The sequence below is a fragment of the Neolamprologus brichardi genome, chromosome 18 (assembly GCF_056152115.1).
Source record: "Neolamprologus brichardi isolate AB-2024 chromosome 18, ASM5615211v1, whole genome shotgun sequence".
Classification (NCBI taxonomy): domain Eukaryota; kingdom Metazoa; phylum Chordata; class Actinopteri; order Cichliformes; family Cichlidae; genus Neolamprologus; species Neolamprologus brichardi.
The window spans coordinates 21,666,309-21,691,469 of NC_142121.1; the positions used below are offsets into that span (position 1 = coordinate 21,666,309).

At 41.0% G+C, this 25,161-nt stretch overlaps 1 protein-coding gene across 4 annotated transcripts in view; it reads right to left on the reverse strand.

The window, feature by feature from the left end:
* Positions 1-793: 793 nt before the first annotated feature.
* The window catches only part of per2 (period circadian clock 2), a 33,746-nt gene continuing 9,378 nt past the window's right edge, over positions 794-25,161 (reverse strand). The window contains exons 3-24 of one of the 4 annotated variants that reach the window (XM_087832498.1): positions 17,230-17,322; positions 16,883-17,037; positions 16,324-16,445; positions 16,002-16,203; positions 15,048-15,099; positions 14,043-14,185; positions 13,452-13,530; positions 13,243-13,349; positions 12,994-13,147; positions 12,734-12,848; positions 11,705-11,845; positions 10,971-11,061; positions 10,658-10,838; positions 10,237-10,361; positions 9,848-10,054; positions 8,284-8,547; positions 6,972-7,864; positions 6,541-6,657; positions 4,436-4,631; positions 4,113-4,239; positions 2,648-2,798; positions 794-2,562 (exon numbers count right to left, since the gene is read on the reverse strand). In XM_087832498.1, coding sequence (XP_087688624.1) covers positions 2,413-2,562; positions 2,648-2,798; positions 4,113-4,239; positions 4,436-4,631; positions 6,541-6,657; positions 6,972-7,864; positions 8,284-8,547; positions 9,848-10,054; positions 10,237-10,361; positions 10,658-10,838; positions 10,971-11,061; positions 11,705-11,845; positions 12,734-12,848; positions 12,994-13,147; positions 13,243-13,349; positions 13,452-13,530; positions 14,043-14,185; positions 15,048-15,099; positions 16,002-16,203; positions 16,324-16,445; positions 16,883-17,037; positions 17,230-17,322 — 3,865 coding nt within the window. In that variant the 3' untranslated portion in view covers positions 794-2,412. Of the gene's footprint in view, positions 2,563-2,647; positions 2,799-4,031; positions 4,240-4,435; positions 4,632-6,540; positions 6,658-6,971; positions 7,865-8,283; positions 8,548-9,847; positions 10,055-10,236; positions 10,362-10,657; positions 10,839-10,970; positions 11,062-11,704; positions 11,846-12,733; positions 12,849-12,993; positions 13,148-13,242; positions 13,350-13,451; positions 13,531-14,042; positions 14,186-15,047; positions 15,100-16,001; positions 16,204-16,323; positions 16,446-16,882; positions 17,038-17,229; positions 17,323-25,161 lie in introns of all 4 variants that reach the window. The other 3 variants (XM_087832496.1, XM_087832500.1, XM_087832499.1) reach the window with 3 other exon arrangements.

Here is a 25,161-nt window from a genome sequence, read left to right on the forward strand (position 1 = left end):
AGCACGTTCGCACCTCGCGCTCAGTTTGAAGTAAGTATGAAGGTGTGAACAAGGGTCGCTTTGATCACGAGGATCTGCGCAGAAGTCTGTTGTTTCGGTGGTCGGACAGACAGACATTTGCATTGCGAACGTAAAAGTGACGAAGTAAAAGTGAATATGTATAAGACAGGCGGCAGCAGGGGCGTTCCCAGGATTTTTAAATGGCGTGGCACAAGGGGGAACCCATAATAAGGCAAAGAGGGGAGGGCACAGGTAGTCAGATTATTTAATCAGAGTTAAAAATCAGTGTAGGAATATGGTTACAGATTTATTATGTTAAAAGTGAATTTATGCAACCTTAAACATATTTGTGTGTGTGGGGGGGGGGGGGGGGATCTAAAAGTTGTGATCCGACTTAAGTAGCTTAACAGTGAAGATATAGTATAACAAAAATATAGTTAACTAAATGTGTTCATTGTGTGGAATGACACTTTGCAGAATTATATTAAAGCCTTACTTGTTTTGCAGATAAATCATATGAAGTACAAGACAAAACATTTGTATCCAAAATAAAACTACTTTATTCAAGTAAATATATCAGGTTACTTTGCTATCCATATATTCATCCAGGGATTTGGGGCAGAATTGTAATTAAACTGCATTTAGGGCTCTGCAGACACTGTTGAGAAATACTGCTAAGTTTAAGATATCGGAACATTCGTTTTTGTTTTTTTTTCAGTCTGCAGAAATCATTCCGTCTCTTCCTTATTTGTCGTTGTTGGACTGGCAAAGAAGGTGCACGACACACTTTGCTTTAAGTTATGCAACATTTTATTTTGAGAAAAGTTAGCAAACATATCGGAATCATTTCCTTTGAAAAATAAGAAAAACAAAAATAAAAATGTGTATGTCAGTGTCTGTTTTAAGACCACCCCCCCAAAAAAAGAGACCAAACAAAGAGACTCAAAACAACAGCATGGGCTTCAAAGTGAAAAAACTCTTCAGCCACCTGACGTCCGAGCTGCTTTATAACAGTGAAACCTAAAGTCAGCCTGAAGTGTTTGTTCTGAACAGTAACGAGCTTCAGTCTGTTCAGGATGTTCCTCTCCTTGTTTATGATTGCAACATCAGACCACGTCGAGCGTCATGCAGCACACTTCAAAACTGGGGAAAACCACAATAATGTCTTTACAATAACCACCCACCCTAAACATGCAGCTCGGTACTTTTCAGTTTGTGATGAGCGGCTTTCCTAGTGTTGATTATGCAATTCACATTTTCAAAATAGAGCTTATAATAAATAATATTAATTCTTTTGGTCCAGTTTGCTTTTTAAACTTTTTTTTTTAAATACCATAACTTAAAAACACATTGACTCATTTATAGAGAAACAGTTATCAGTTATTTTATGTAAAAATATAGCCTATACATATGCCTAGAGTCAGAGTGTTGCAAACACCAACACAAGCTTTGAAATACGTTAAAGTTTTTTTTTTTTTTTTTTTTAAGTGAGTGTCACAGCTGAAAAACAAAAACGCTGCATTTCACCAGAAACAGGTGAAAGGAAATCTGCTGAATGAAAAAAAAATATCTATAGCTGCTTTTAGTAATGTGTCACCAAATGACAAGTGTACAAATTTTGAAATGAGATTTTTTTAAAAGTATGACATTATGTGAATCAGTGTAGCATATGTGCCTCACACCCTCACCCCCAACTCAGTGCAAGCTTAAATCAACTCCATCACTTGATCAGCAATGCTTGTACAACATTGGACATCTTTTCCCTCTATGTTTAACAGCTGAGATCCCCCAATTGACTACAGGCATCAGCAGAATGAATATCAGACCCACAGGAGTCTCATTTATGTTCTTTATCCAACACACAAAGTGCACTTGTGCTCATTTGGTGTCTGATGTGTATGAATGACAGAAGTGCCGTTGCAACTCGGGAAACGCCACGAAATACTGAATTCATCAAACACCACAGAGCCACCGAGAGCAGCCCCCAGCTGACTGATGTTTGTTTGACCTCTGTGGTGGTGCCTGGCGTGCGGGCACACTTTCTCTTTCCCTTTATTGGGCTCAGCATCTGGTAATCAAGTCTATATAAAAACCATTAAGAGCCACACATGGCAACATGCTACAAAAGGGATGACGCAACAAACAGGTGCAGTCTTAGAGACCAGCAATTCCTCAAGCAACAACATAGTGAACAATTAAAAAGTAGATTAAAATATAATGTAATTAATCTACTACACATGTTCACATTCTACAAAAATCTGGACTGTTTTATCCAGTTTTCTTGCTGGCACCTACACAGGAATAACTCACAGAACAGCAAGAGAGAAACAGTAAGAGCACATTTAAAACTGGTCCCTCTTCAAAGGCTGCAAGCCAGTGGCTAACAAAGTCACTCTGGACACTTTGAGAAGCTTATTGTGCCGCCGTCTGTGTTTGAGAGTCGGAGGCCGAAGGAGAGCCGTGGCAGGATATTTCGGCGGTCTCAGATTCATCGAGGTCTTGGTACGGCTGATCCTGTACCGCCGTCGCTGCCTCTAAGGCGTCATCACAGCAGGAGCACATCTGGAAAAACATGTTCAGGTGTAAATGAGGCATTATGTTTACATTAACAGTGGATATCTGAACTGGAAGGGGTATTCAATTCTACCTTGATATCTATGGCTTTGGGTAAACCTCCCTTCTTGATCCAGGGGTGAACCTCGATCAGCTCCTTCTTCTGCTCTTCAGAGAAGCGCGGTTGGCTCTTCTGCAGCAGCCTCAGTTTCTCTTTGTCTTCTCTCAGCACCTTTTCAATATCACTGCAGACACAATGAAACGCACAGACACGGTCACGATTCAGCTCACACGTGTGACAAATGCTCAGATAAACAACACTGGAAGCTTTGATTTGCATGCTTATGTTGCACTTTTGGATAATTTATTACTTTTATGTTCAAACAAAGTTTCGCTGTCAGGCTCCTCACACCCAACACAGCAGATCTCTTTTGTTGTGAGGATTCCATCTAGTGGTCAAAAGTCTTACTACAACCATCAGGGTTGGAGCTTCTGTGTCATGATTACAGATTGCAGTTTCTCTTTTCCTCCACATTTACAAACACTGAACACAAAAAGTTTCCGTGCTCCCTCTTACACAGAGATGATGCAACACAACAGGAAGATGAACATTTGCTACCACAGTTAAGGGAGTGTGTGGTAGATGCATAAAGAGTCTGAGTATATCAAGTGATGCTGCCTGAAAAGGGTGCTTCTTTCTCTAGAAGATGTGGTAGTCAGTCAGCATCCCAGTAGAAGCCTTGTAAACTAGCACTAATCTAATCCTATTAGAATAAGGATGCCAGAATTTATATTGAATATTTTCTGGGCAGTGGGCCTTTTTTGTAATTTAACACATTTATTTATTTGTGCTGACAGATTTCTTGCATTTAAATGGTAAATGGCCTGTATTTGTATAGCGCTTTACTTAGTCCCTAAGGACCCGCTTTACACTACATTCAGTCATTCACACACACATTCACACACTGGTGATGGCAAGCTACACTGTAGCCACAGCTGCCCTGGGGCGCACTGAGGCGAGGCTGCCGGACACTGGCGCCACCGGGCCACCAGGGCCCTCTGACCATCACCAGACAGCATCATCATACAACAGCATCATTTCTTCATGTGCAGTCTTACTGTTGAAATTGCACTTCTTTTTATATTAAATGGGATTAAATGTGTAGTTAAACATCTATTCAGCCAGTGGTTCACCTGAGATCAAAGCTAGCTAGTGATGAATGTAAAGCAGTTTCACAGGGTGGGTTAAAACTGCGCATACGCTTTCCAATGGTGGGGACTCGGTTAAACAGTCTTTTAGCAAGCTGTTGCCTTCAGGCATCCCACACCAAGTTTCCTGCACACGCACACAGCCTTATCACTAGTGCATTACTGAGGAACCTTCCATTACAAACAGATGGTGAATAACTACCGCACCACAGTGTCTACAGGGCCACTTATCCTACTCCTCACTGGCTGAGCCCCATTCTCCCACTCACCGCGAGGCCAGCTGATAGGTCATCATGACCTTCTCATCTGTGTTAGCCATGAGCAGCCACAGCGGGTCCTGCAGTACATACTTTGTGATATGGTCGCTCTGCTCCATTCTGCCGTGTCTTCCATCTCTGCCGCTCATATGACCTTTGACCTTCTGGCTGTGCACCGATGAGTCCACACTGCCAAAGTATTTGCTACTGTTGGTGCTTTCTGAGAAGAGCCAAAGAGCAGAGTATTGTTAGAGGCCAAGTAAGTTGATGATCATATGACAAATTATGTAGTTTTAAAAGCTTTCCATGTTGAAAATCGCTTGCTCTGTTAAAAAAAAAAAAAAGAACTTGGACAAAAACTTCAAATCTGTATAGCAATCACAAGTTAAAACACGTGGTTGTAACTGTAAGACTACCTGAGACTCCGCTGGCTGACGTCCTGCCCTCAGACGTCCCGCTATTCGAAGTGCCGCTGGCTGAAGTTCTGTAGCCCATGGACCCTGAGGTGGCTGAGCCGGTGCCCGAAAAGGAGTCCTCTTGGAGGATAATGTTCAGCATGTCACTGGATGAAGAGTTGGCATCACTGTTGTTAGCGTCACATTGCGAGCTTGTCTGCAAAAACAAATATTGAAAGAACACCACATCAGAGGAGCAGGATTCAGGTCCTCACACTGAAGCATTCATTACACTCGCAGACGCCGTTTCTCTTGCCGTTTTGCATCCTGCCTCAGATTTTAAAGACTCACCTGGGAGCATTTTCTGCTTAATCATAAAAACGGTCATTCTCAGCAAACACTCCTTGGTTCACAAGGATCCAAGGAGACCAGTGTAGTTGATTTAAATTAGATACATGATCCTGATCCTTTTCCAGCTAATTTAAAGTGAGGGAAGCCAATAATTCATGAATGCAATATGTATATTATAATTAGAAAAGCATTTGCAAAATACAGAAGATGGCTGCAAACCATTTTTCCTTTCTTCATTATATCATCTCGGTACGATACAAGCAACAATACCCCCCTCCACATGTTTAATTGTGAATCAGGTTCCCACAGCTGTGGAAGTCCTTCATGCTAAAATCAGTGTATGTGCAATGGAAAAAATACGAAGGTGAACCATTTAGAAGTAGCTGCATCAGTTTAAGTGTGGTCTGATCTTCATCAAAGTAACAACTATGAAAAATGCATTTTTTTTTTAAAGGACTAACACACAAATTAGTGTATCGTCTTCAGTAATATGAAGCACATAGTTCAAACACCCACAGTATAGTAGACCCATGGGCTACAAGCTTTAAAAACCCCACTGGAGATATCCAATCCAGTAAGTCAAATCACACTGTTGGCATGTGTGAAGAGAGAACTTGACCTCTGCATTGAATCACACTTGTTATTAACCTCTGTCTCTCTTCCACAGCATGTCTTTTATCCTGTCTTCCTTCTCTCACCCCAACCGGTTGCAGCAGATGCCCGCCCCTGCCTGTGCCTGGTCCTGCGGAGGTTTCTTCCTGTTAAAAGGGAGTTTTTCCTTCCCACTGTCGCCAAAGAGCTTGCTCACAGGGCGTCATATGATTGTTGGGTTTTTCTCTGTATGTATTATTGTAAGGTCCACTTTACGCCTTGAGGCGACTGTTGTTGTGATTTGGCGCTGTGTAAATAAAATTGAATTGACTTATTTAAAAAGGTGAGAGATGAAGGATGGAATCTGCAGCAGGACGCCAGCGGAAGCTGATCTTACCGTGTGCCTCAACTTGTCAATATGACACTCTATAATGCTTTTTTTGAACTGAGGAAAGATGGGTTGAATTGTTTGGGGAGAACATACACGCTATGTGCACTGTACGGTAGAAAAAAGATCATGATTTGAGTTTTTCTGGGCCTGGAAATAAACCCACTGCAGAATAACTACAAATAGAGAAAAATCTGTCCAGTATCCAGTCAAACCCCAGAGACACAGTTAAATGAACTCAAGAGAGCGCTTCACTTCAGACATCTTGTGAATCTGGCTGAGCTGAGGAAGAGAAGTCCAAAATTTGGCAGAAAAATATGCTCTTCAACCCACAGCTACCAAAAACATTTGAAGTTTCTTCTACCAGAGCATTTCTGACCAGTTAAACATAATATTTTGGGTTATTTTCCTTCTAGCACAACAAATACTTAATGGCTGTGTTGATTGAAAAACAGAGAAAACTTAAATTGTGCGTGTTTTGGTGTTTGTAATGGTCAGTTAAATAAAGATCAGTTCTCATTTTATAACCAATTATTAAAACTGGATTATTCCAAAGGTGCACATACAGAATACTATCCTGCAATTAACTTCCTCAAGAGGGCACGTGCCTCCAGGTTTTATTATGCTTCTTAGGCGGTTTTCATTGTCATGCTTCAGCTAAAAATCAGTGTCTACTGAACAAGCAATAATAATACTCATAAGTCATGAAAAGGAAAACAGTAACTGTAACAGTTGACATGGAATCGGGAAGAAATGGGATTTGAAAAGTGCGGAGGTTTTACGATGATTCGCCTACCTCGTTGCTGAAAGCACTCAGCCTAGAGCACACTTTATCCCAAGACAAACGCTCACAGAAACAGGCTGTACCCCCGAAATACAACGGTCCTGGAGGACCAAGGAGACTGAGAGATGGCTAAAGGGTGTAAGGAATAATAACATGATTAACACACCCTGGGCCACATTTAATCGGAGGAGTTTTTACAATAGCAAAACAGGAGTTATTTAGTGGAAATAATTTTGGATAAAATCACTGTCATAACGCCATTAAAGCCCACAAACTGAGATGCATATATAGCGAACTTTATGGGGGAACATGCCACAGCCTATAAAGGGAGCCCACGACGTTAAAATTCATTAACACTGTGGGATGCTGAATTCAGACAGATTAAGAAGGATCCAGGTGGGAAAAAAAAACAGGACAAAGGGAAGTTGTATTTCCTTGTTTACCTGATTCAGTTCCCTCTCCTTAGGCTGGCTGGCACTTGCTGTTTGCTCCCTCTCAGCTGCAGTATTTCCTCGTCCTCCAGAGGGGAGCATCGCACCGTCCTGCCTGTCGACGTTCAGTTCCAGCTCCAGCAGGTTAAGGGGTGAGCTGCAGCGTGACTGGAATAAGCGAGGGGAGGCCTGGCCTTCAGCTCCTCCAGACTGTGGCGTTGAGGACCGAGACTGTCCTTCAACGGAAGGCTTAGGGATTTCCGAGGATGGTGGGAAGCAGAATGATGGAGTTGAGCTGCCTGCTGCTTGAGGAGGAGTAAAATTGGTCTGAATGTTGAACTGAGTCTGACCGCTGAAGGAAGGTGGGAATGGAAAGGCAGCCTGAGCAAAAGGCAATGTTTGGGTGGGGAAGACCCCAGTCTCTGCTTGGTACACTGGCTGCTGTGGTGGAGGACCGGGGCCCATTACAGGGTACAGGTAGTTAGGGAGTACTAGAGCCACAATGGGGGTGACCATGGGGGAGGTGTAGGGAGCAGAATGGATGGATGAGGGGCCAGGAGTGGCTTGAGCACCCTGGCTGTCCCTAAAGTTTTGTGTAGTGGTATCTGTCCGTGGAGCTATGGACTCAGCTCTGGGGTAAACCTGGAGAGGGTAGCCTGGCATCACGGTAGGGTAGGCCATGGGAAAAGCCGTCTGCGTTGCCTCAGAGGGAGACCAAGATGTCTGGTTAAGGCTGTAGTTTGGAAAAGAAGGCCGCTGCAGCTGTGGTCCTTGATGGGACACTGTGCTGTCGGAGGACTCGACCTGTTTAGCACGCTTTGATTTGGTCTTCTTATTCCGCGTGCTTCTCCGTGTGGTTGGCTCTGCAAACGCTCCACCCTGTTTGGGTCGAACAGCAGGTGCAACTAGACGATCAAGAAAATGAAAAAAAATATTTTATTTAAAGTTTTCATGAAAATTTGCACTGAAACAAATATACTGTGCAGTCATAGCTAGTGGAAATATAACAGATTAAGGTTGAAACAGGGAGCCAGTCAGTAAACTGTAGAGAATATTCCTGATAATATTTTTTTGTCACTTACTTTTTTTTCTTCAAAATAAAACTCCTCTAGCTTTGGGATTAATTTCAAAGTTAGTTTGTGTCTGTTACTCTATTTCTAGTCTTTTTTAAAGCCATGTCACCATCTCCGAAGATTTTTAATCAACGAAATGAGTCATAAATTATAAATAGAGATTGAACAGGTTATAAATAGACATGGACGTAAATTGCAGTGAGCCAGAATTATCCTTCCTGTGTCAGTATGGGGTTGGTGTTTAGTTGTACCATCGCTGCCGATCTGTTCTTTCTGACGCTCCAGGTACTCGGAGCAGTTTGCTTCGAGGGGGGAGAGTCTGCGAAGCTCTCTGAAGTGACACAGAAAGGCCTGCTCCTCCTTCTGCGTATGTGCTGCCAAAACCTGCTTGGTCAAGCCCAGCTTCTTGTAGCACTCTCTCTCCTGACTGGGAGGTGAAAATGCACACGGAGGAGCCGCAAGGTTCTGGCTGGATTCGGCCACTTCCCCTGCGCCCGGTACGTCCTCTATGATCTCTGCATGAATGACAGCAAGAGAATAACTTTAATAAGCTGTAAAGCAACAGAAGGTGGGGTTTTTAATGCAAAACAACATTTTATTATTAAAAGCGACAAAGAGAAAAGCAACATAGAGGAAACAATGCAGTAGCCTACACTGGAACATATAATGACACACTGAAAGAAAGGCTCACACAAATTGGGAACCACGTTCAAAGCCAACAGTCTGTAAAGCAACTGCACAGTTAAGACATCGCAGTGAAGTACAACAGTTACAGCCAATGAATATAGAGAAATTGGGCTGAGGTATTAAGATGAAGCGATGCACAATCAGTGAGAGTTTTGCTGCATTTTTGCATAAATAGCTCAGTTCATTTTCAGTCGATTCACTCAGTACAGCACATAGTATGGGGTGCGATATCCTATACTACACGTGTTGTACCTCAGTCCTCTCCTTCAGAGAACAGAAGCTATAGACATAACTGTTGGTTTTGTTATTCTGAACTAAAGGTGGATTATTATGTTACATGTTTGAACTGCAGAGTAGCTTTGCATGGTTTCAGGTTTAAAATAATCCTTATTTAATTCATACAGGGCTTTGGTGCAGACAATCGAGCCATTTTAGCTTTTTGCCTTTTAAACCAGTTTTTCCTACTGACTGGCTCTGTCTAAACTCTCTGTAACTGAGTATATTTATGGCAGTCTAGTGTGTTAAACTGCCATAGTGTGTGTGCATGTGTTTTTGCCCCCCCCCCCCCATCATAAACCTTTGCAGTTATTTCAAATAGGACACAAACACACTTCATACATACTGGAACTTGAACTGAAAATTTGCCATTGTTTTTTCTTCCTGTATTGAAGGTTTTGCTGATAAGCTACAGCATCACAAACACACAGCCACACATAAATCAGCACGTACACATACAGGCTGCATTTACAGTGCAGTGAGAAGCCATTTTCCTCTGATTTCTTCTATTATTGAATATTTTTCCACACTGAGACATTTCAGATCTCCAAGAGGCAGAAAAGGATTTTTTGCATACATGAAGTAAAAAACACTAAAATATCCACAGTAATAGGTTTAAAAAAACAACAACAATCTGTTGCATCCGTTACAGTCGCCAATATCACTCCAAATCAGTGATTTTTTAGTACTCTGTAGTGCTCTTTAAACAGAAATAAGCTGAAGAGTGTGCGATTCACATCGAACAACATTTTTTTGTCTTAATAATCAGATACCTGTAGAGTTCCAGTATATTAAATATGCAACAATAGAGGGAATCTGGTTGGAGGTCAGTACTTTTTCACGTCACTGTACCTGACTCGGGTTGAGGTTTCTTGTCCCCAACATGCACTATGGTGCTACTGTAGCTACACTGGCTGGTTATGGACACCACACTTTCTGGTTTGTTTGGTACAGGTAGGGGCCGCGAAGTGCCCACTACCGCTGTGGCTGCGTCAGTGGACTTTTTATCTTGATCATCCAAAGCAGAGAGACCAGACTGATCCTTCAACAAGGATGATTCTGCCAAAGAGAACAGAGAACAGGAACTACTGACAAGGAAGTGGTATTGTAGAAGAGTCTGATAGAGAAGTTTAAAGGGAAGAGTCTGAAAGCCTTAGAAGGCTGTAACTTTGCATGATAAATAAAAAGGTAAGAGGTTTGTGTTATTCTTATTTTAGATGATCTGAAGTAGTGCCACATACCATTAGACACCTGCATGCTGCTGGATCCCTTCTGTTTGTCCTCATCAGAGTTTGAGGACGTGGTGTTAGAGAGAGACTGGCATTTCCTTTTCATGGTGATGGGAACATTACAGCTCTCCAAGTACCTACAGGGATTTTTCAATCACAAAATTAGTATTTATGCTTATAATACCCGATTGTAAAAGTCAAAGACAATCAAGAACTTTAGGAACTCTGTAAAGGTTGAATTTTATAGTAACAATTCTTTCCAATTCCTCCCTGGTAAAACATTGATTGGGGTCAGTAACAGAGAAATATGATACAGAGAACTTGCTGAACTTTCTTTGTATCCATTACGTATTACAGGAACATATAAAGTCCCTCTACATGGGATGAGCAATGCTAATGGCTGGGATTTTCTTCTAATGAGTCATCTCTGTACCTGATAACACTGTCCAGGCAGCTGATCTGCTGGTAGGAGTATACAGTCTGATCATTGAAGGCCAGGTCCTCCTGGAAAGAGGCTCTGCTCTCCTCCATAGCTGATCCCGCCTCCTTCCAGTTAACAGGAGCAGCCGAGTCTTTGGGTCGCACCACGGCTTGGCTCTTCTTGTGTACAGACTCTGCAGCAGACAAATTAGGCATTAGTGTCTAAGATTAATATGAAATCACCTCATGGTATCAGCGACTGAACAATTTGCAAAAAATTAGCTCTGCAATTAGCAAATATGCAGATAATTATTCACTGGACTTACTGCTATTGCTTTTTTTGTTGTCTGGCTTTGCCGTCTGCTGCTCTTCTCTCTTCTGAAGATGAATTCCCTTGCAGATTTCTTGAAAAGTTCGCTGGTAATAGACAAACAAGAGTCAATCATTTACAATCTGCTCAGATTTTTCATTCAAAATAATAATACAAGAATATTAAGACTAAATTCATATTAATCTTGGCTAAATTTGTTTCATAATCCTGAGGCAAAAGTGCTGTTGCCATCTTAACCAATTCTAGCATGACCACATGGGTAAGGATTCACTGCAGTGAGCTGTAACAGTGACCTAATTCCCTTCCTTAGTCACTTCTTCACCATATAATCAAGTGAATAATTTACTTAGTGGTTAGCAGCAACTTGAGGTTGAAGATTCTGAATAGTTTCACTGCCAACTGCTGAATAATCAGACGTCCATAAAGAGAAAGTGAGTATGACTCACTACTCAGTGCGCTTTAGACTACAAGCCACATTTACCTCGTCACACATACAGTGCTTTTTTTCTATACAACTCGAGAGCTTCATATCCCTTACATGCAAGGTAAGACTTGCCAGTGAACCTAACATGCATGTATTTGGACTGTGTTTGATCTGCGACATGCATGCACACGTGCTTTGTTTTCAAGGCTGCTGAACTCAAACTCGGATGCTAAACTAAAATGTCAAACAGTAAATGCAGTGCATGCAGCGTTTAAGAAATAATGCATGTTTGTGGGTTTACTCACAGGTCTGGCTTTGCCCCTCATGTCCTCTTCCTCTTGATGCATCTTGCTGTACGACAGGCTCTCGTTAGAGGAGCCTATGTCAAGAAAGTGGTCGTTGCTGTGCAGACTACCATAGCCACTGGACCCACTGTTATGAACAGGCTGGTTACAAAAAAAACAAGACAAAAGAAAAAGATTAAACAGGAACAAATGAAGAGATTATTTCCAGGGACAGAGAGGACATTGCACTTGCAATAACAGTAACTGTTAATCTCCTTCTGTGATGGCATCAGCCACACAGGGGTAAATTAGTCCATTTTTTACTTTATTAGTTTGCTTTGCAGTTTTCTTCATTAATCATTTGGTTAAACCTAACACTGGTATTATGAGGCGCACACATAGTAACATTGTGTGGTTTTTCTAAAATGTTATGTTATATTAATTATGTTTCTCTTTCTTTGAGTTACCTGGGTTTGGGCAGTGGCTGTTTCCTGTCTGGGCAAAAGGGTGGCTGAGGACTCTGGGAACAAAATGCCTGCTCAGCAGGACCAACCATGAGCTTACCAGGAGCAGGGGTGTTTTAGGTTTAGTTAGGCTATTCTGTGCTTAGTTAATATTAGTGTGTTTTTTGTTTCCCCCCCCTATTGTGTTCAAATGGTTTGGCCAAATCATTATAAAAGCTACCCTCATGTGTGTTTGTAATTAGGTCAGTTTGTGAGTTAAGTTGTGTCTCACTTTGTTTTGTTTAAGTTTCTGGAAATTACTTTTCGTAGAGTTATATTTAGTTGACCTCTTTTATGGGCCTGCTAAGTATGTTTTTGAATTTTGTTAATTTTGGACTTTTTGAGGGTTAAAATAAAGAAAACCCTTTTTGAGGACACTTTTTTGCCTGTGTCCTCTTTGCTTTGGCTGCTTGGTCCCTCACACCTTCCCTCGATCAATCCTTAGTCTGTGTAGGGTCTTGAAATGTTGCTCTTTCTTCCACCTTCCAACTGAATTTTTTTCCTTTCAGCTTATAAAATTTATATTAGTTTTGTTTTTTCCCCTCACCTGTAGCAGGAGCCGATGGATCTGCTCAGTAATCTCCTGGACGTCAGAGTCCATGGTCTTCACCTCTCTGATGCCTGAGACTGGGCCCATAAAAATGTCTTCATTCACGGGGCCCCTGGTAAACAAGCACATTTTATGTGAAGCGCCTTTGTCATCCAATTAAGAACTTGTTTCTATAATGTCACATATGCCGTGGTCAAATATTAATCTACTATTGATTTAAATGTATGTATCAACTTGTTTAGGTAATAAATACTTACATGCGGACTTTGTGTCTCCCAATAACAAAGGAGACCTTGCGGCTCCAAGGATTGACAAAACTGGACCAGCTGGTGTCTAAGATGATGTACTCTCCATTTCTTGCACAGAACCTGATGGACGAGTGGTCAAACGGTTGGCCTGCGCACTGGAGGACTGCAGAGGAAAAACAAACAGATTGAGACAGGCGCTGATTTCCCCTGCTTACACTGGATGTTGATGTTTCTTCTGTCAATTTTGTGTGGGCTCACTCTTTCTGTGAATAGCCAGCATGATCGGGCGGTCACTGGGATGCAGGTGGCAGAGGACTGGGGTGCCAATCAGGTCCTGTGGGAGGTACCCAAGAAGAGGTACTGCCCTGAAACAAAGTGCAGTGTTAGCAGCCAACAGCACCAAATGTTTGCACCTTTTTCAGAGATCATTTAGTTTAAATTCAGCAGTAAAAGCATTCTTGGCTTACCTCTCATCCACATCCTGGAACACACAGTTTGGAGAGTGAGTGGTGGTGAAGATCCGCTTGTCTGTTGGAATTCTGGGTGCTTAAGGATAAAAAAAAAAAAAAAAAAATACAGGTTCAGTTCACTTTAATTTATATAGCACCAAAACACAACGACAGTCTTCTTAACACACTTTTTAAAATTGTATGATGAAGACCTTACGATGTCAGAGAGAAAACCCCAACAATCTTCAAGAAAAGGGGAAGTTTTAAGTCTAATTTTAAAATTAGAGAGGGTGTTAGTCTTCTAAACGCTGGCTGGGAGTCAGTTCCACAGGACAGCAGTCTGAAAGCTGAAGGCTCGGCCTCCCATTCTACTTTCAGAAACTGTAGGAACCACAAGTAAGCCTGCAGTTTGATAGCAAAGTGCTCCATTAGGATATTATTGTACTAATAGGGCTTTTAAGATATGACTCTGTCTGATATCTCAAGACCTTTTATAGGAGGAGAATAAATTTAAATTCAGCTCTGAATTTAATAGGTAGCCGGTGAAGAGAAGCCAAATTAGGAGAAACATAATCTTGCCTTCTAGCGCCTGTTTGTCAATATTCTTACCATCATAGCCAGAGTGGACCCTCTCAGCCAGAAGGAGGCAGCAGAACTGGTCTTCAGTGTGCACTGTGTCCTGGACCTTCATCAGGTAAGGCGTCATGCGGAATGGATAGTACTGCAGGTCACCCTCACACTCCTTACCACCGCTGGATATTAGGCAGAAGAGGTAAAGTGAGCCAAACAAAGATGAGACTGGCCTACATGAGTCAAGTATGCACAAATACCCTCTAGTCCAGCGGTCCCCAACCCCCGGGCCTCGGACCGGTACCGGTCCGTGAGTCGTTTGGTACCGGGCCGCGAGAGTTGAGGCTCAGGTGTGAAACGTATGGTTTTCAGGGTTTTTATCGGTTTTCAGCGTTATTTTGTTATCGTTTTTATCGTTAACTTGGTTTTCCTGGGTCTTTTCACGTGTGCTATGAATAAATCTTCTTTTTTCGGTACCGGTACTAGTTTTATTTTGTTGTATTTATCCGCGACACCTTAAAGGCCGGTCCGTGAAAATATTGTCGGGCATAAACCGGTCCGTGGCGCAAAAAAGGTTGGGAACCGCTGTTGTAGTCTAATCGCTTTTGGATTTTAGAATCTGAACACATGGGGGCGCTCTGTGGTCATTTTCCACCCATCTCTCTATACAGTAAATAGGAGTGAATGTTTGTGTGCACAACTTTAAATAGCTGTTCTGTTTAAGGTTTTAGACCTCTGATGTGACCCCATAAATCAGACCAATGCTCAAATATACAGTTAAATAAAAGAATTCTTTAAAATAAAAGATTTAAAGAATGCTATAGAAGTCTGTGGGACATCCTAACAAATACTAAGTGTGTTGTTAATATGTAAATGGTCTTTAACGCTGGCCTGGAAAAAGCAGCTGTTTACAGGTTTTTATGCATATGATGTCACAAACTCATTGAAAAAGCATCTAGCCTGGAATGAAAGTATGAATATGAACTAAGAGCAGGTACGAGCAGCAGATGGCCCGACACTGCATTTGACCCAGCACCCACCCACCTGATACGACAGAAAAAGGACTTCTCCTGTATGCAGTCAGGCGGGGACGACTCTGAAATGGGAAGAGAAACGTTTTAATTCAAAAGCAACACGATCCGGCCAAATGGTGGTGAGAGTCTGGTCTCCTGTAGGTGTCCAACGGTTGATTAATTCCATCAATAAACATCATTTGGAAGCCCAGCCCTGCACTTACTTTAAATGAATTTAAACATACATGGTACACCGGCCAAAATAATTCCAGGCCTAATTGGGAGAAAGAGTAAATGATTTATGGAGTATATTTAGTCTTATTGAGCTCAGCTGGGATTTAAATGCAGGACCTCTAAAAGGGTCTTTGTGTGTAAACAAGATTTAAGGCACCACACTGACTGGTGAAGCTGGCCATTATCAGTTACACAGAGTCTCTCTGGGAAAATTAAATGAAGGGTATTCATTATCCAATTTCAAACTGTGTCTTGGACATTTGCACGTTTTGTTCTTTTGTGGACTTTTAAAAGCTTCCCCATTTGGCAACCCATTATAATTTCCAGATTATGCTTTAACGACTGAGACAGCTCGATCTGTTCCATATAGCTGAGTGAAAAGGGGTAAACATCAGCGGTTTTAAATGGATAACTTGAATCCGGTGAACATAAACTGAATAATGTACCTCTAAGCCTCTTCATTATAGACTCTCAGATGTTTTTCCATTTCTGTGAAGTCTTTATATAGTTCTGGTACTTGTAATGGATGGTCTGACATCATCCTCTTATTACTTGTCTGTATTTAACTTAAACGCTCAAAAGCTAAGCCCTCTTGGATAAACCCATATTTGTACTTATTTGGCTTTTCTTTTCCTATACTGTAACTGTTCTTGAAAATATTGTATTGGAAATCTGTCCTTATATTAAAGTAGAAATCCCTTCTGGTGGTCCATAAGAACAATTACTTCAGAGATCTGTGTCGTCACCATACCTGCTCCAGTGCACATGCTCCAGGAGGGCAGGCGATAAGGCGTCGTGAAGCTGTAAAAGACGCTGACATCCTGCGGTGTAAGAAACTCCACAAACTTGGTGTTTCTGAACACATCTCTTTTACAGTTGAGGATGGAGGCAGCCTGGTCAGAAATGTAGACTATCCTTCCAGTGATAAGAGACACGGCAACTGCAAACATATCCTGTTGAAGACATGAAATTGTGGTTTGAGGAAAAAAATAATAATTACAAGACTTTTTCTTTGCGTCTTTGTTATTGTTTAAGAGCACAAAACAGTTTTAAACGCTACTTCAAGATCTTACATTGTTTTTGAGAGTGTACTCAGAGGTGATGCTATCGATCTCCTCTATTGTGTATGAAGACACATCCAGGCCTGGAGGCTGACTGTCATTGATCATCAGGAGCTGGTAATACTCCTCATTGGCTGAAAGAAGAAATATACACAGAACATTTTTGTCAGAATATGCTCAAAATATAAGCACAGAGTAGATGAAAACTAGCAAAACTAACAAAATAGTATCAACATAAGACTACCAAGACAGAGCTGTAATAGTCTGCAATCCTAAATCTCAGTGCTATGCTGAAATGCGTCACAAGTAAACATCTGCCCACCCATTAACATCTGTAAGCATTTCAGCAGGAATGAGGTGAGCATTTACAGATCATTACCTGGAAGCTGCCTACATAAACATTCCCTCCTGCTCAAAGTTATGCCTTTATTTCTTTTTGGCTTTGGCTTTGAGCAAATTCTGTAAATTGCACAGAATGTTAAGTGTTTCAATAAAAAAGTAGCTACTAAGAAGGAGGAACAGACCACCGAAACAAGAGAAACTCAAACTGACGCTTTTAGACAGTACACACCTTCCACCTGTTTCACACAGCGAAGTGCATACTTCAGGGTGTTCAGCGTGGTCGACTTGTTATTGTGTCTCTTGTCAGCAGGCAGGTGACGCTTCAGCTCTTTCAGAGTTTTAATCACCTCCTTCTGCGTCTTGGCTTTGGCAGACTCCTCGCTACTGCAAGTTGCACACATACACGCACAGCGGCGAGTCAGACAAGGAAAACAGTCCCTCAGAAAGCGATTAAATAACAGGCACAATAGCTGGTTGTGTTATTATGTAAGGTGTTCTTGTGGCCCAAAGAGTGAGAATGTCCTGTGAAGTGACAAGAAGCTTCTTCGGTTATACAGCAACAGGTGGTGCATTTACCTGCAGCCGCTGGTTGAAGGGTTGTCCTGCTCAGAGCTCAGCAGGCTGAAGGCGTTTGAACTGCTCGGTGGAGATGGACTATGGGAGTTCGAACTGTGTGGGAAAAGAGGACAGGAACAGTTTAGTTTAACACTGCAAATGAAAGTCAACATCATCTTTATTATTAGAGTGCTGGTGTATATGCTTTGCGTGCAAGGTAATAGGTTAAAGTGATCTTTTTGTACTGTAAAGGTGGGCCAAACCAACTCATAATTAAATAATTAAACAACAGGAAACTAATTGTAAAAGAGGTGACTTTCTGTGCATATGTTTTATATTTTATATGCACTTCTTGTCAGGGCTCTGTGGGCGGGCAGGTGGAGATGTGGATCCAAGTGCAGGACTCGGAGATGGAAATATAACTGAAAACCACAGCTTTATTGCTGGCATCAAACAAAACATAAAGTGACCACTGAGACCAAAAACACACAGGCATAACGCGAGGGTACGACGCGACACTGAGCACAGGAAAACACAGGGCTAATATACACAGGGTGGTAATCAGGGAATGGGAAACAGGAGGGAGACACAGCTGGGAGAGATTGGACTAACGAGACAGGGGAGCAGTAGAACTGAACTGACCCAGAACCGTGACACTTCTAGAGTGATTACATCACCTAAAAGAATACTGGATATCTAATAATAAAAGAATAAGTACTCTATACTCAAGGCTCGCAGCATGGGGTGCAAGTTACCTAACATAATGACATGTAACTCTTATAATAAAGGAACAAGTATACTCAAACTCACAACAGGGTTTTTATAATTGAGCTAAAGAAAGCTGCTGTTTTCTGCCTTTGTGAATCAGTGATCGGTGTCCCAGCAGCAGCTTCAAAATAGCTGGGTTACAAAAGAAGCTCTCTTCAACTGTAAGTATAGTTAAGGTTAGTTTTCCCTCTGTGGTGACCTTACATAAATCTGCAGTGGGAGTGCAGCAAAGGGCTTTGGGTCTTTACATTTCTATATGTATTTTAGTCATTGTTCATGTGGCATCCAACTTTGAACTTAAAATATTTTACTCCTGTAGTTTATTAGATCAATCTGTCTCATTTGGTTAGGCCAGTTTGTTAAATGCTATTTCTGATTAGAGTTCTGTTTTGTTGACCTTTTAATGGGCCCATTTATTTCTTAAAGAGAGTCTGTTTGAATTATTAGGTATTTTTTGTGTCTGATTTTTTTACTCATGGTTTCCTTGGTGATGAATTTTCTGTTAGCTCTTGAGTTTCTATTGTGACTTTGTTATTCCTGCCTCAGCATGAGTTCATGTGTTTAGTAGTTATCCTTTGGGTTCATTCCCATTTTGCTCTGATAATTCCTGTGCCCACTTTTATTTTTTACTTCCCACCTTATCTCATTGTCTTGATTTCATTCAGCTGTGTCTTGTTGCCCTCCTGTTTCCACTTCCCCGATTACCTCGTTATGCATAAATAGTCATGCCTTCCTCTCAGTCTCAACATCTGTTATGCTTCTCAGTGTGCGGTCCCGTGCATAATTCTGTGATTACTCTGGATAAAACTGTGCTTTTTTTCCTCGGTCCGTCTTCTATATCTTGTGTTAGAGCCCTAATTCTGCACAACCTGATGTCAACTGATGCATCTATACTGTACATGTATGACCCAAGGTGTTAACCTACAAGCTTAACACTACACTAATACAATAAAATCAACAGCGCTCGAGGACACTGACTCACTATCACACAGCTTACTGTATATAACAAGCTTACCTGGCTAAGAATAGAAATCACCTTTACAAATAGCCTCTCCAAGCACAGGTGAGTCTCTAATTCTGCTAAATATAGACTCCAGCACCCACAGCTGGTTTTAGATTGGACAGCTTGAGCATGTATTAGTGTGTGAGACTTAGAAAGTGTTTTTGAAAGCAGGCTAGATTGCAAAGGAGCACTTACTAAGTCTGTGTGCCACTCTCTGAGCACCGCAGTACATAGTTCATTTTAGTTTCCACATGGATGTTGGCAGTAATTAGAACCTGAGCTGTGTCACAATTTTATTATTATTCTGAGTTAGCTTCAGATCGCGCTCCACGAAGGACTCAAAGGTATCAAATATTTCCAATGAAAAAAGCGGTCTCTTAATTGGGCTAGGTAATATTGGAATTTCAGTCAGTGCTCAAATTTCCATGTCAATGTAAAAAAGTGAAGCTAAGCTTTTTGTTTTTTTACTACGTCGTGCTGACATGCACCTATTACACTTTGATGCTGCATATATGCATTTTTTTAAAAACCCTCTTTTTCTGAATGACCTATATATGTGTGCCAGCTGGTATTGGTCTGTCACAGATTAACTGGTATATATTGTATAGCACCTCCAAAGCAGGTTCGTGCAGTTCAAAGTACTTCACAGAAGACTGACGTGGAAATTAAGGCTGGACCAGGAGTAATAAAACCTCACAAATATGATGCAATAATAAATTTAAGAGTAAGCTACCAAAAAGTTCATCTCACCATCATTTTCCCATTTGACTATAACTCTATTAGTATATTATATGCATTAATACATATAAACACAGTATTGTTAACGGTAGGGAATAAAAAAAGGAAAATATATAATGTAAATATTTAGTATTTCACCACACTAGTATCTTCAAAAGCACCAGTATGTTTCTGTGCAATTTACAGGCACCAGGACACCAAGCTGTACCAAAGAAAAGGATATCAAAAGGCAGCAAAAAGTAAAATAAATGTATTCATTGATACTTTTTTGACCAATTTAATTTAAAGATAAGAGCACCTGTTCTGTTGCAACACTACAAAGTCAGAACATAAACAAAGCAGCCAGTCCACTGCACGTATTAGCCAATAAGCTTGTCTAAAGACTATTAACAGCTGTCTGAGAAACTAACTCACCTGAGCTACAACTCAGCAAGCTACTATGAATAACCTCCTTACCTGACTAAGAATAGAAAACATCTTTACAAACAGCCTCTCCAAACACAAGTAGGAGTCTAATCCTGTCAAATATAGCCTTCAGTACTCAGAGATACAACAGCTGGTTTTAGACTGTACAGACTGACCATGTATTTGCGTTGAGCAGCCTAATTCACATTGTGGTAGTAAGTCTGTAGGTCGTTTAAACTAGTTACAATAAGAGCGTCCTCAAAGAGGCTAGTCTGCAGCAGGGACACAAGGTGACAATCAGGGCAATGCCATCCTGTTTAATTAGGAACTGCACTATGACTGTGTGGTTTTCTTATGTTTCACAGACATGAATAAGGCCAGCGTAAGTGGGCCTAAAAGCAGGTTTTAAAATGAACAGTTCTTTACATGAATGAATATAAGTGGAAAACACCCCCAGTTTGGGCTTTCTGGGCCAAACTGAGCCAATCTTGTTTAAGGTTCAGAGTATTAATGGAAAAAGAAGTCACATTTCTGCAGCAGGTGATAAAACAGATTTATCTGCATTTTTTCCACTCTCTTCCAGAGTTTGTTTAAAATTTAACATAATGGTCCAAAACCACAGAACTGTATTTTCTACCATGTACATACTGGCAAAAGTTAATTCAGATGAAATGTAAATTTTTAATCATTTCACCCTTTTATTTCCCCCTGAGTAGTTGCTGAATAACTAGCAGCCAAACTATTTAAATCTGGCCACCGTTAAATTAATTTGTTTTAACAGGTCAAAGTCACAAACATAATCAAGTTTAGTGATTACAGATTAGGCAGCTGCAAAGAAGCAACTCACATGTTCTACTAGGTAAACTAACTGCTTGCCAACTCAGTCCTGTGGCTTGGAGGAGATCAAAATAATGGCTTCAGTTACCGATCGGAAAGGGCAGCAAGGTAAAGTGATGAAAATATTACAAGTGTGGTGTCCACTTTAATGGATGATCATTTTTCTTTAGGTGGGCCTTTGCTGGGATGCAACGGTAAACACCATGTACTCTTAGTAACAGGTTGTAGTGGGTGGTGTTACCTCATACAGACTTATTTAAAACTACTACTTTCTGTACAGGCTTTGTTCTCCCTACCTTTTATGAGGTTTTCTTCCAGGTGCTCTGACTTCCTCCCACAGGCTAAACATTTTAGGCTAATTTGTGATTGTAAATTGGCTGTAGGTGTGAAAGTGAGCATGTGTGATTGTCTGGATCTCTGTGTTAGACCAGTCTCATCTCACTCAAAGTGATCTGGGACAGGCTCCAGATGAATACACAGTGAGAGGGAGAGACAGAGCAAACAGTATCCTGGCAAAGGCAGAGAGGAAGAAAGGGACAGAGAGCGAGAGAGGAGAAAGCAACCCAGAGGAAGCAGAGATCGTAACTTGGAGTATGGATCATTAAATTCCACAATTAACCTAAACGTCAACATTAATTAGTTTTTGGGAGGGATTTAATGCCCACTGCCCATGGATACAAAGAGACTGATATTAGTTTTCCTACAAACACTGGGGCATATTGGCATTTGTGTGCTAGTTTAGCTCACTGGGTAGAGCAGATGACCTATATTCTGTAAGGCTAACGCAGAGACCTCGGGTTGAATCTGCTATTTGCGGTGTCTTTTCTGGCTCTTTCTTCCAGCTTTTCTGTCCTTTCTCCACTGTCATATCTCAAAAAAGGCTAAAAAGTTCAAGATAAATATGTATAAACTGTCAAATATCAGTGGTGCACTGCACTGTATCAGCCACCAAGCTATGAGATACTGACTCACCTGAACTATAACTCGGCAAGCTGCTATGAATAACCTCATCACTTGGCTAGGAATAGAAAACATATTATTTACAAAGAGTCTGTCCAAACACGATTAGAGTCCAATTCTGTCAAACATTGCCTTCAGAAATGCAACAGCTGGTTTTAGACTGGACAGAGTGACCATGCATTAATGTGGCTCTAACTCTGAGTTATTTCAATTAGTTAAAAAAAAGAGGCTCAAAGAGACTTTAATTTTTACACCGTGCACCAGAGACAGGAGGTGATGATCAGGGCGAGGCGATCTTGTTTAAACTGCGGAGCGACAAATTTTATGCGCGTTTGAGAGAAATAACCCAGGGAAGCCATAACACAGGTAAGTTTACACTGCAGTGCGCTTAAAATCAGTGGCTCATTCTCTACGACGACTATAAAGCTATATGAATAGTGAGAAAAGACAACAAGAAATGTGAATTAAAATTTTGATTTTCTTTTTTAGGGAGTTGATTAAAATAGCAGTGTACAAGTGATATCCAATTCTGGCACTACATGGTAATTATTTCTACAGAGGAGTGTGCAGACGTGACGCACGTACTCCTACACAGAGAGTGATTGTAGGGATGCAATTTTCTATTCAGAGCCTTTTGTCAAACAGTTATTCATTCACTGATAGCTGTGCAGATTCTTTATATAGTTAAACTATTTAGTCCAAAGAAATATATTTTAGAGCCATTTCTGACTGACTTCCTCTTTGGAGTACTGATGGAAAGTAAATATCTTTACAAACTGAGATTTTTAACCTTTTTATGTCTAAAATCCTGCATACATACATGGAAACACCTGTCCACACTAAGCGATAAATACTTATAAAATATATCTTTTATATCTTTCATATTGGTGCATTTTGATACATGTCCTACACATTTGATGCACTGTGATCTAGAGTTGTTAAAGACTAAAACGTGAACCCGTTTCTTACTTTGGACTTTCCCCCCCTTCAAATCTGCGTGCTGGCTTATCTCTGTATGTCTGGCAGATATAAATCTCGACAGAAATGTTAAAAGCTGAAGAACTGGTGGCAGTCACCCACGCTCGCTAAAATGTGGGGCTGTTAACTGAGTTACATCAGCCGACAAAGATTTACTTTTTCTCAGAAGACGTTTTGACTTGTCGCAGGAGAAAAAGGACAGGTGACATAACAGTGGCTCTTCTGGATTCGGCTGTACGAATAATTGATATTATTTTTCACACCTATGCTTTTAAAGGTCAAATGTCTGCTCCTACTATAACACATATAACACTATTACTTGAAGTACATTCTCCTCCTTGCTTCACTCTCGAGCGTCACAGGTGGATAAAGTGGGATATTAAAGGGGAAAATTGAAGGATACTCCTGCAGGTCTCACAGCATGAAACAGTCTAACAGACCAGTGATGGACCTGAGCCTGGAGCTACAGGCTCAAAGAGAGTATAGTGTGCATTTATTCATTAACTGCTTTTACTTTTGTCCCCTTTTTATTAATTTTTAGCATGCTTCAGTGTATTAGAAGCATGATTTGACTTGAGTTCTTACTCTTTACACAAAATATGGGGTGAAATACCAGCCACTTAAGTAGGTGCACATAATAACCTGCCTGTTCGTGCAAATATCTAATCAGCCAATCACCAGTTCAAAGCTTTAGACATGCAGACATGGTCAAGATAACCTGCAGAGGTTCAAAGCAAACATCACAAAGTGGAAAAAAGGTGTTGTAAGTGACTTTAAATGTGGCATGATTGTTAGTTAGGCTGGTCTGAGTATTACAGAAACTGCTGATCAGCTGGGATTTTTCCACATAATCATTTCTAGAGTTTACAGATAATGGTCAAAAAAAGAGAAAATAACCAGTGAGCAGCAGATCTCTGAGTGAAAATTGTTGCTTGATGTCAGAGGACTGCTTCAGCTGATAGGAAGGGAATTATAACTCAAATAAGCACTCATTAAAACCAAGGTATGAAGCCGAATGAATGCACAACACGCTGAACTTTGAAGCAGATTGGTTACAGCAGCAGGTGGCACTCCTGTCAGCTAAGAACGAGAAACTGAGACTCAAATTTGCACGAGGTCACCAAAATTGAACAGAAGGAAAACGACGCCCGGTCTGACAAGTCTCCATTTCTGCTGAGACATTCAGATGATTGGGCCATAATTTGGAGTAAACAAGTGAAACATGAAAGCATGGATCCATCCTGCCTTGTATCAGCCAATCAGGCTGCTGATGGTAAAACATTGTGGGGAATATTTCCTTGGTACACTTTTGGCTGCTTAGCATCAACTGAGTATCATTTAAATACCACAGCCAACCTGAATACACAAAGCTGAAATCATCTCACACTGGTTTCTTGAACGTAACAATAAGTTCACTGTACTCAAACGACGTCCACAATCACCAGATCTTAGTGCGATAGAGCACCTTTGGTAAGTTGGTATCCATATCATGGATGTGAGGCTGACAACTCTGCAGCAAATGTGTGATGCCGCCGTGTCACTAAGGACCAAAATGTCCAACCCCCTTTTGTCACTTAAATTTTGCTATTTTAATGAGGAAGGTGAATGAGAAGGGGGGTGTATTAAAGAGCAACAGATGCAGGTAGCAAGGTACTAAACACAGAGAAAGACAGAGTATTTTTAGATGCTGAGGAAAAAAACTAGCAAAAAACTGGTACAAAAGGTTAAAAGTTCAAATGAAGAGAGCGGCGTGAGTGAGAAGAGAGAGGGAAAAAAAGTAATAGCATTTTTTGAGGGAGGGAGCTATTGCGTGCGAGGCGCATATGGACAGGAAGAGGAGCGGTTTTTAAACAAATAAAAAAAAAACTCCATAGTGAAAAGATCATGTGAGGTAAGCCAGTCAAGGCTGAAAGTGAGGCAGTATAACGTCAATGCCTTCCACTTGGCCGGCGCCACCCAGTAAACAAAGACAAACATTTTGTTGCCATAGAAATGTCAAGGAGCTGGCGAGCATGACACAACCCATCTGCTATAAAGAGACAGCCAGCATCCAGTTTTCCTACTGGAAGGAATGGTCATTTTTATTTTTTCCACTGCTGTAGTCATGTCTTGGGCAGGCTGCACTGCGTCTGAACATTTTTTAAATCATGATGAAGTCACGTCTGCACGTTTGTGGAGAGGCAGGGGATTTTTTAATTTTTTTTATACTTTAGTCATTTAAAGTTTTCTTTGAGAAATGCCGTAACCAACAACTCTTCAGATAC